Raw genomic sequence first — 11,045 nt, 5'->3', positions numbered from 1 at the left:
AATACTAGTGTACTATATAGAAATAATCCAACACTTCTAGTAAAGTAATACTAGTGTACAATATAGAAATAATCTGACACTTCTAGTAAAGTAATACTAGTGTACTTTATAGAAATAATCCGACACTTCTAGTAAAGTAATAATAGTGTACTATATAGAAATAATCCGACACTTCTAGTAAAGTAATACTAGTGTACTATACAGAAATAATTAGAAAAACTGAATTTAACACTATATATTTACAGTAATACTAGTGTACTATACAGAAATAATTCTAAAACTAAATTCAACACTACATATTTACAGTAATACTAGTGTACTATATAGAAATAATTTAAAAACTAAATTCAACTTAAAAGTTTGGAGTTTTTCTTTTAAAAATCAACCATAAGTCGACTGGTTGATAAATCCTTTATCTACGTATATACCTCAGTAAATAATAATTACTGCTTCAACAATGCTACAAAATATCTAGCAAACTAACCTCAAATTTTGTGATGGAAATTTACCACAAATACATCAAGAATCTACTAGATATAAAACAAGAGGCCCATGGGCCTTAACGGTCACCTGAGTCCTACAGTATTTATTTTTGTTGTTGAAATATGTACCAATTTGAGTAGAAAATTGTTAAGTATAACGTTAACTTAAGTTTGTCAGGACCATGAGCTGATCATTCCTAGACCGATTTTCAGTTAGATCGGCCTATTAGAACTACCTCAAATATCATCAAAATTCGTCCATCCCGAAGATATCGCTCATACGGATAATCCTTCATGTATCCAAGGCCCCCGAGGATTTGTAAGCACTCGTTCACACAGACCCAGCATCCCTCAGAGCTGAAAATCTACAACACAAAACATCTTTTAGAGAATACACATCCAGTAATTCTACAGCTTTGTGAAGTCAAGTTACTATTATGAGCAGAATGCATGCTTACCTTGACCATGGCAGCCTCCAGAGAGCAGTCAGGTTGTTGATATTGGTCAATGATGCCGGCCGTCCAGTAGGCCATACTTTCCATGGCATACGTTGTTACAGCCATCTTGGCAAATTTTTCCTGAAGGGATTCATAGAAACATCTTAATAGGAGGTCTCAGTCCACAGAAATATCCTGAAGGGATTCATAGAAACATCTTAATAGGAGGTCTCATTCCACAGAAATATCCTGAAGGGATTCATAGAAACATCTTAATAGGTCTCATTCCACAGAAATATATCAGCTAAGAATTTACACAATTTCATATTCAATACTGCTCGTCTTCAAAAGCATGAAAGAAATTTCTATCTACATGTCAATATTACTGGGTACCTATTTTGCCATCGACTGTATGGTTGTTTAATTTCTCGGGGCTAATATTTTGCCGTCTACTATATGGTTGTTTAATTTCTCGGGGCTAATAATTTGCCATCTACTATATGGTTGTTTAATTTCTCGGGTCTAATATTTTGCCGTCTACTATATGGTTGTTTAATTTCTCGGGGCTAATAACTTGCCGTCTACTGTATGGTTGTTTAATTTCTCGGGGCTAATATTTTGCGGTTGTTGTGATCAGAGATTGGATTTATTCTACGAGTGTTTTGTGAAAACGGATGATTTTTTTTTTCTTTTTCTGTCTCTTAATTTATATTCACAGAGATTGTAATTCATGTAATTAATATTTGCTGGGTATTTAATTTTGCATGATCTTTGGTGACTGCGAGTATAGCGAAATTAAATCCCCCGCTAATATTACCAACTTTACAGTAAGTGAAAGCATATGCTACACATCATTCACTGCACAAAGACTTTGTTTCATAAAATTCTATTAAAGTTCTACAAACTTTAAAGTCTTCAAATATATCAACATTTCTGGCTCCAATGCACAAAAACAGAAATCAACTATTAAACACATAAACAAGAGATCCCGGAGGGATATTGGCACCCACCATTGTACCATCTAGTTCTATGTCAGTTTGATCTTTTCTCCTCTTTACTCTTATCTGTTTGATCAGTTTGCCTGTCTGTCATCTTAATCAGTCTTTTGATCAACCTCTAAAGTTAACATGCACAACTCAGGACCAAAGGGAACCTACATATCAAATCTGAGAAATATTCCTCCAGTTAGTTCTGAGAAATAGCGATAACAAACTTAAACTGTAACAAGATGGCTGCCTGTCCACATCTTGGTTTTCAGATCAGTCCAAAAATTTAATATGCATAACTATATATCTAGAGAACCAAGAGGAACCCTTATGTGAAATTTGAGAAAGATTCTTCCAACACTTTTTGAGCTTACACACCTTTACTCCCAAGTTCAATAGGGCCACCAGCCGGCCTTCTTTGATTTTTCCAATCATCCCCAAAATTTGAAATGGGTAACTAGGGACCATGAGGAACCTGTCGGCCATCTTGGTTTTGTGATCAGTCCCAAAAAACGATATGCATAACTAGGGATCATGGGGAACCTTCATGTTTAATTTGAGAAAGATCCCTGCAGTACTTTCTGATAAATAGCGCTAACAAGAATTGTTTAAGGACGAATGGAATGAGGGACGGACGGACAGACCATAGACCACGGATGTAGGGTGATTTGAATAGCCCATAATCTCATGATGGTGGGCTACAAATTGGCATCAGTTCCTCACACATATTACTGCTTTCTAGTTGTAACAAAAAAAAATAAGAAGATTCACCTTTATAAGTTTGAATTCTGACAGGTGCTTCCCAAATTGCTTTCTGCTAATTGCATGTTCTGCTGTCATACCTGAAAAAAATCATCAAAATTGCACAAAGAACAATAATAATCTATTTGCCTTCTTAGTATTATTACTATGAAAAGAAATGAAATGTGAAAGATCTATTACAGCTAAATAAGCAAAGTACCCCACACTGGACATAATGAGCATGTCACCATACCTTATCCTTGAAACAATTTATATCTTTGAGCTTCAGTGCAGAACTTCACTTTCCTTTGTGATAACACACATAATTGTACTTCTATATATATATATTTCCTTCAAACATCTCCACTAAATAGTCCTTCACATCTAACGACCTTAAATGACCTTAGCTGTTGATAGGATGTTTAACCCTATACAACTAACCAAAAAACTCATCAACTATCTATGATCTATAAAATGTATGTCTAACAAGACTTGTCAAATTAACCTCAGTTTGGAGTGAAAACAAAAACACTATGACCCTTGACATCAGATTGAGACCTTGACCTTGAAGAACACACCATTTGAAAAGTATGACCTTTGACCTCAGATTGTGGCCTTGAACTCGAAGTACACACCATTTAAAACAGTATGTACAGCATGATGGTTTCATATTCACAAGCAAACTTTAACTGAAGAGATTGAATCTATTGACATCAATTAACAGTTTTGATCTTAAGATGGTTGTCTGTAAGATATGTACTGGCACATTACAATGGTGTTAGTAGTGGTACATATGTTTAAAAATAGCATCAAAATACCTTCTGTAATATAATCACTGTGCACTGGGGGAGGGAAAAGGGGAGCAAGGGCCAAGAAATACCTTCTGTAATATAATCACTGTGCACTGGGGGAGGGAAAAGGGGAGCAAGGGCCAAGAAATACCTTCTGTAATATAATCACTGTGCACTGGGGGAGGGAAAAGGGGAGCAAGGGCCAAGAAATACCTTCTGTAATAAAATCACTGTGCACTGGGGGAGGGAAAAGGGGAGCAAGGGCCAAGAAATACCTTCTGTAATATAATCACTGTGCACTGGGGGAGGGAAAAGGGGAGCAAGGGCCAAGAAATACCTTCTGTAATAAAATCACTGTGCACTGGGGGAGGGAAAAGGGGAGCAAGGGCCAAGAAATACCTTCTGTAATATAATCACTGTGCACTGGGGGAGGGAAAAGGGGAGCAAGGGCCAAGAAATACCTTCTGTAATAAAATCACTGTGCACTGGGGGAGGGAAAAGGGGAGCAAGGGCCAAGAAATACCTTCTGTAATATAATCACTGTGCACTGGGGGAGGGAAAAGGGGAGCAAGGGCCAAGAAATACCTTCTGTAATAAAATCACTGTGCACTGGGGGAGGGAAAAGGGGAGCAAGGGCCAAGAAATACCTTCTGTAATAAAATCACTGTGCACTGGGGGAGGGAAAAGGGGAGCAAGGGCCAAGAAATACCTTCTGTAATAAAATCACTGTGCACTGGGGGAGGGAAAAGGGAAGCAAGGGCCAAGAAATACCATCTGTAATAAAATCACTGTGCACTTGGGGAGGGAAAAGGGGAGCAAGGGCCAAGAAATACCTTCTGTAATAAAATCACTATGCACTGGGGGAGGGAATAGGGAAGCTAGGGCCAAGAAATACCTTCTGGAATATAATCACTATGCACTGTAGTAAAATCACTGTGCACTTGGCGAGGGAAAAGGGGAGCAAGAGCCAAGAAATACCTTCTGTAGTAAAATCGCTGTGCACTGGGGGAGGGAATAGGGAAGCTAGGGCCAAGAAATACCTTCTGTAGTAAAATCGCTGTGCACTGGGGGAGGGAGAAGGGGAGCAAGGGCCAAGAAATGCCATCTGTAATAAAATCACTGTGCGCTTGGGGAGGGAAAAGGGAAGCAGGGGCCAAGAAATACCTTCTGAAATATAATCACGGTGCACTGGGGGAGGGAAAAGGGGAGCAAGTCCCAAGAAATACCTTCTGTAATAAACTCACTGTGCACTTGGGGAGGGAAAAGGGGAGAAAGGGCACAGAAATACCTTCTGTAATAAAATCACTGTGGACTTGGGGAGGGAAAAGGGGAGAAAGGGCACAGAAATACCTTCTGTAATAAACTCACTGTGCACTTGGGGAGGGAAAAGGGGAGAAAGGGCACAGAAATACCTTCTGTAATAAAATCACTGTGCACTGGGGGAGGGAATAGGGAAGCAAGGGCCAAGAAATCCCTTCTGTAATATAATCCCTGTGCACTGGGGGAGGGAAAAGAGAAGCAAGGGCCAAGAAATAACTTCTGTAATATAATCACTGTGCGCTGGGGGAGGGAAAAGGGGAGCAGGGGCCAAGAAATACCTTCTGGAATATAATCACTATGCACTGGGGGAGGGAAAACGGAAGCAAGGGCCAAGAAATCCCTTCTGTAATATAATCCCTGTGCACTGGGGGAGGGAAAAGGGGAGAAAGGGCACAGAAATACCTTCTGTAATAAAATCACTGTGCACTGGGGCAGGGAAAAGGGAAGCAAGGGCCAAGAAATACCTTCTGTAATATAATCACTATGCACTGAGGGAGGGAAAAGGGGAGCAAGGGCCAAGAAATACCTTCTGTAATAAAATCACTGTGCACTTGGGGAGGGAAAAGGGAAGCAAGGGCCAAGAAATGCCTTCTGTAATATAATCACTGTGCACTGGGGGAGGGAAAAGGGGAGCAAGGGCCAAGAAATACCAAGAAATAAAGAAAGACTGAACCATCACCAATACAGATATATGATAATATCAGTGACGTACCTATCAACAATATAAACATATGATAGTATCGGTGACGTACCTATCAACTTATAAAGTATACCAGCCCCTGAGCTTCCCATACTGAACTGTCCACTGTTCACCAATATAAACATATGATAGTATCAGTGACGTACCTATCAACTTTTAAAGTATACCAGCCCCTGAGCTTCCCATACTGAACCGTCCACTGTTCAGTATATTCATGGCAACCTGTGTAGAACAAAATAAATAACAAAATTATATTGTTTTGTTGATTGCATGATTAAATGTAATAATGCTATTGGTAAATCAGCACCTTCTGTCTATGGTTCAATTAAGTTAGAAAAATGTAATGGAACTGCTTTTAACTTTACTTTGGTTTTTGTTTCTGTATCTAACAAAGAATCACAAACCATACGAGCACCCTCATACAAAGTCTGCTAGAGACCCATCAGCATACTACTGGTCAACACCACCTAGTTATGAATCACTCTAGCAACAGCATTCTGTGACAATGTCATTGTATCTGTCTAAATCCACATGTAAACAGCAAAACTTATTCAGAAAAAGTCAGAAATTTGCTAGAGTGACAAAAAAATTGTATGAATTGTAATGGTGACCTTGACACCCTGAAACTCCAACTTGTTTGAGGTAACGTATAACGGGTTATTTTTGTTTAAATTTTCACAATTCGACAAAAAAGAAATAAGAAATTAAAATTTACACAGATTTTATCTTTTATTTTCAGTTGCTAATTCAATTAAAACAAGTTTTTAATTTAATTTTAAGGACAGATTGTTAATATTTTCAAGTAAGAAATGGAAAGACTTGGCACAATGTGTTTCTTACCTTGAATCCCTGGCCGACCTCTCCGAGGACATTCTCTACTGGAACAGGTGTGTTATCAAAGTGCACCTCACACGCTACAAGCATAAATACCATAATATAATGGACTTTTCTTGTCTAAGAAGTAGCGGAATTATACATCATAAACTACAGTGCTGTTTGGTACAATATCTCCAACACAGAGGAGACATATCAATGACAGATTATATCATACTTCGGAAAAATTTCACTGTGAACAATGTATATATAAAACTGTGAATCTGTCTGAAGAAGCCCTAGAAGGCAGAAAGGCCTAGCGGACGATCTGAAAAAAATGTTTTTATTCTATAAAACTGTGTATATATAAAACTATTCCCTTAACTTATCTAATTCTATATACAGAATCTTTAAATTAATGGATGATAATTTCACAAGATTGAGTCTAACAACTCTAGAAGACTCCATTTTGAAGGACAAAATGAAAATGAATTCGAGACTGTTTTATGACATTAACAAGAACTAATGCAAATATTAGTGAAAAATACATGTTTTCCTCGCACTGAAAACTATAACCAAAACCGTCTTTGGGTCTAAGACATTTACAGCTACGGTTCTGACACTGATGACATGGTAGTTAGGTGTAAACACGTTTACTACAGGTGTTATGTCAATGTACTCACTGTTGGATCCTAGGATGCCTAGCTACAGTTCTGATACTGATGACATGGTAGTTAGGTGATAAACACGTTTACTACAGGTGTTATGTCAATGTACTCACTGTTGGATCCTAGGATGCCTAGCTATAGTTCTGACACTGATGACATGGTAGTTAGGTGATAAACACGTTTACTACAGGTGTTATGTCAATGTACTCACTGTTGGATCCTCGGATGCCTAGCTATAGTTCTGACACTGATGACATGGTAGTTAGGTGATAAACACGTTTACTACAGGTGTTATGTCAATGTACTCACTGTTGGATCCTAGGATGCCTAGCTATAGTTCTGACACTGATGACATGGTAGTTAGATGATAAACACGTTTACTACAGGTGTTATGTCAATGTACTCACTGTTGGATCCTCGGATGCCTAGCTTGTCTTCCGGCTTGCCGCTGGTTACACCACCGAAACTTCTCTCAACAATAAAGGCTGTTACTTTATCAACTTTCTCCCCCTAAGAAAAACAACACAACCCATATTATAGATTACTGTAATGTCAGACAAACTCAACCACAGGGCCTCAACATAGTGAGAACTGTATCAACTTTCTCCCCCTTAGGAAAACAACACAACCCATATTATAGATTACTGTAATGTCAGACAAGCTCAACCACAGGGCCTCAACATAGTGAGAACTTTATCAACTTTCTGCCCCTTAGGAAAACAACACAACCCATATTATAGATTACTGTGATGTCACACAAGCTCAACCACAGGGCCTCAAGATCATGAGAACTGTTTTACAAACATACAGTAAAACTTGTGTATTCCTCATAAAACCTGCTTCCAACCGACTCGGCTAAGGAGAATTTCTTTTATGCTCATTCAATATATCATCAGACTTGTAAACCGGCGGTCTTGAGTTCATAGCAGAGGCAATGAAAATAATAAACTCTATTACACCTATATTGCAAAGCTCTGCATGTTGTACAATGAAATAGGGATGGTCAGGACATCAGGGTACTATACAGTTGGTGGGTCAGGACATCGAGGTACTATACAGTTGGTGAGTCAGGACATCAAGGTACTATACAGTTGGTGAGTCAGGACATCAAGGTACTATACAGTTGGTGAGTCAGGACATCAAGGTACTGTACAGTTGGTGAGTCAGGACATCAATGTACTGTATAGTTGGTGAGTCAGGACATCAAGGTACTATACAGTTGGTGAGTCAGGACATCAAGGTACTATACAGTTGGTGAGTCAGGACAAAAAGGTACTATACAGTTGGTGAGTCAGGACATCAAAGTACTATACAGTTGGTGAGTCAGGACATCAAGGTAATGACAATACAGTCAACATATACTCACTACCATTAGATACAAAACAGCTAACATTTACTCACATCCATTAGATACAATACAGTTAACATATACTCACATCCGTTAGATATATAGTTAACATATACTCACATCCATTAGATATATAGTTAACATATACTCACATCCATTAGATACAATACAGTTAACATATACTCACATCCATTAGATACAATACAGTTAACATATACTCACATCCATTAGATACAATACAGTCAACATATACTCACATCCATTAGATACAATACAGTCAACATATACTCATCACATCCATTAGTTACAATACAGTTAACATATACTCACATCCATTAGATACAATACAGTCAACATATACTCACATCAATTAGATACAATACAGTCAAAATATACTCACATCCATTAGATACAAAACAGTCAACATTTACTCACATCCATTAGATACAATACAGTTAACATTAACTCACATCAATTAGATACAATACAGTCAACATATACTCACATCCATTAGATACAATACAGTCAACATTTACTCACATCCATTATATACAATACAGTTAACATTTACTCACATCCATTAGATACAATACAGTCAACATTTACTCACATCCTTTTCCACTTCTGTTTTGGCAAACACAGTGAAGATTTCTGCGATGCCTCCGTTGGAGATCCAAATCTTCCCACCATTGAGGTAAAACGTTTTTCCATCCTCAGAAAGAGTGGCCTTAGTTTGAATTGATGCTGCATCACTTCCACTTAAACCAAAATAATTTTGTTACCTTTCAGATTGAGATTTGTTCAAATAAATGACTTTAACCCACATTCAAGGTCAAAGAATCAATTCGGTTAAAATCTTAAAAAAACTTCTCTGAAGATCGATGAGTTTTGTGAGCTTTAAAAGTTATTTTCATACACCATCCTTCAATAACCGAGTGCTGCGGATTGTAACAACAGGACGAGTCATGTAAATATCGGACATCTCTACACGTCAACAGGCTGTGGGCCAAATACCATCTCTGCACATCAATAAGCTGTGGGCCAAATACCATCTCTGTTGACCTAATTGATCTTTAAATATACACTTTATTTATTTTACAACAGTTACAAATTATTTCCACTTATAGTAATCACTTTTGTTGGCCCAGATGTTAGAGCACTGGGGGTCTTAGAGTGGGAGGAAACCAGAGTCCCCAGAGAAAACCCACATGGTCAGGCAGGTGTCCCAATACCCTTTCACGAACAATCAGGGAATTGAACCACGTCCGCCTTTGTGAAAGGCAAGCGCACTATCCACTACACCACCCGACCACCCCTTCATTGATCTTTAGACAGAAGTAGTTTGAAGATTTTAACCAAATAGATTCTATGACCTTGAAAGTGGATCAAGTTATTTATTTGAACAAACTTAAAAGCACTTTCCAACTAGCAACTTTCAATGTTCATTACTACATGTATCGACCTTTTGGTTATTTAGAAGTTGTTTGGTGACTGTAAATCACAGGCACTTTACGTCGGGTGTAATTTAACTAACATTAATTTATAAACTTTTCCTTTTCAACGGGTTCTACAGTTACAACAAATGTTGTAATGTTATTAAATTTAAGGACACAATATGGATTAACACCATTTTTTGCTATCCAAATGATCTTTTGCTTCATTAAGCAGTTACCTGGAGGGTTCAGTGAGACAGAAGGCAGCGACGTGTTCTCCTGTGGCCAGCTTGGGAAGGTATTTCTCCTTCTGTTCGTCATTTCCAGCAATCAGTATACCCTGATAAGAAGCAAGAATATACAGGGTGTTAGGGAGGTAATCACATATTTGCAAGTATTCTAGTATAGAGTAGGAAATCACATATTTGGATGTATTCTAGTATAGAGTAGAAAATCAAATTTTCTATGTATACAGTATACTGGTGTAAGGGAGGTAATCACAAAATTGGGTGTATTCTAATGTAGGGCAGGTAACACAACAAACTGGTGTTAAGGTAAAACTCACATCTTTGGATATTTACATTTTTTTGGATATATATGAATTGATGGAAAAGATATAATCCTTATTTCACTTCCACAACATACTTGTGTGAGAGATACAATCCTATTTTGGATGTAAACAATATATATGGAAATAATCACACTTTTGGTTGTACATTGTATAAAATAAACTGGTTTTAGGGAGATAATCACACTTTTGAAAGTAATATATGTATGTCTTGGTATAAGGGAGATAATCACACTTTTGAAGTAATATATGTATGTCTTGGTATAAGGGAGATAATCACACTTTTGAATGTATACATTATATACTGTTGTTATGTAGATGATCACATTTTTGGATGTACTTGTGTGTATACTAAATTTGATAAGTTCATTTTAAGCAAAACAAAACAATGGACAAGCTGTTTCAATGGTATGGGTGAAAAGTCAAAATATTAGTCAAAGTGACAAACTGTTGCTATGGAAAACTGTGCAATCCCAAGACATACCATCATGCTAAATTTCGGTGAAGTTGTATAGGAGATATGCCAGCGACACTATAATATGCTATAAGTATGGAAGATTGTATAGGAGATATGCCACTGACACTATAATATGCTATAAGTATGGGAGATTGTCTAGGAGATATGCCACTGACACTATAATATGCTATAAGTATGGAAGATTGTATAGGGGATATGCCACTGACACTATAATATGCTATAAGTATGGGAGATTGTATAGGGGATATGCCACTGACACTATAATATGCTATAAGTATGG

General features: G+C 37.5%; 1 protein-coding gene across 1 annotated transcript in view; it reads right to left on the bottom strand.

Moving 5' to 3' along the window:
* Positions 1-11,045, bottom strand: part of LOC110441586 (acyl-CoA dehydrogenase family member 9, mitochondrial-like) — a gene marked incomplete at its 3' end in the record, with an annotated part of 28,247 nt that overhangs the window by 1,935 nt on the left and 15,267 nt on the right. Inside the window, 8 exon segments of the mRNA XM_021484777.1 lie at positions 716-847; positions 941-1,060; positions 2,677-2,747; positions 5,604-5,679; positions 6,298-6,371; positions 7,346-7,448; positions 8,897-9,044; positions 9,959-10,059. Of these exon segments, the coding sequence (XP_021340452.1) occupies positions 716-847; positions 941-1,060; positions 2,677-2,747; positions 5,604-5,679; positions 6,298-6,371; positions 7,346-7,448; positions 8,897-9,044; positions 9,959-10,059 (825 nt within the window).

The sequence above is a fragment of the Mizuhopecten yessoensis genome, unplaced genomic scaffold (genome assembly GCF_002113885.1).
Source record: "Mizuhopecten yessoensis strain PY_sf001 unplaced genomic scaffold, ASM211388v2 scaffold716043, whole genome shotgun sequence".
In the NCBI taxonomy this organism is placed as follows: domain Eukaryota; kingdom Metazoa; phylum Mollusca; class Bivalvia; order Pectinida; family Pectinidae; genus Mizuhopecten; species Mizuhopecten yessoensis.
The sequence above is the reverse complement of the archived record's forward strand: the minus strand, read 5'-3'. Positions and strand labels throughout refer to the sequence as shown.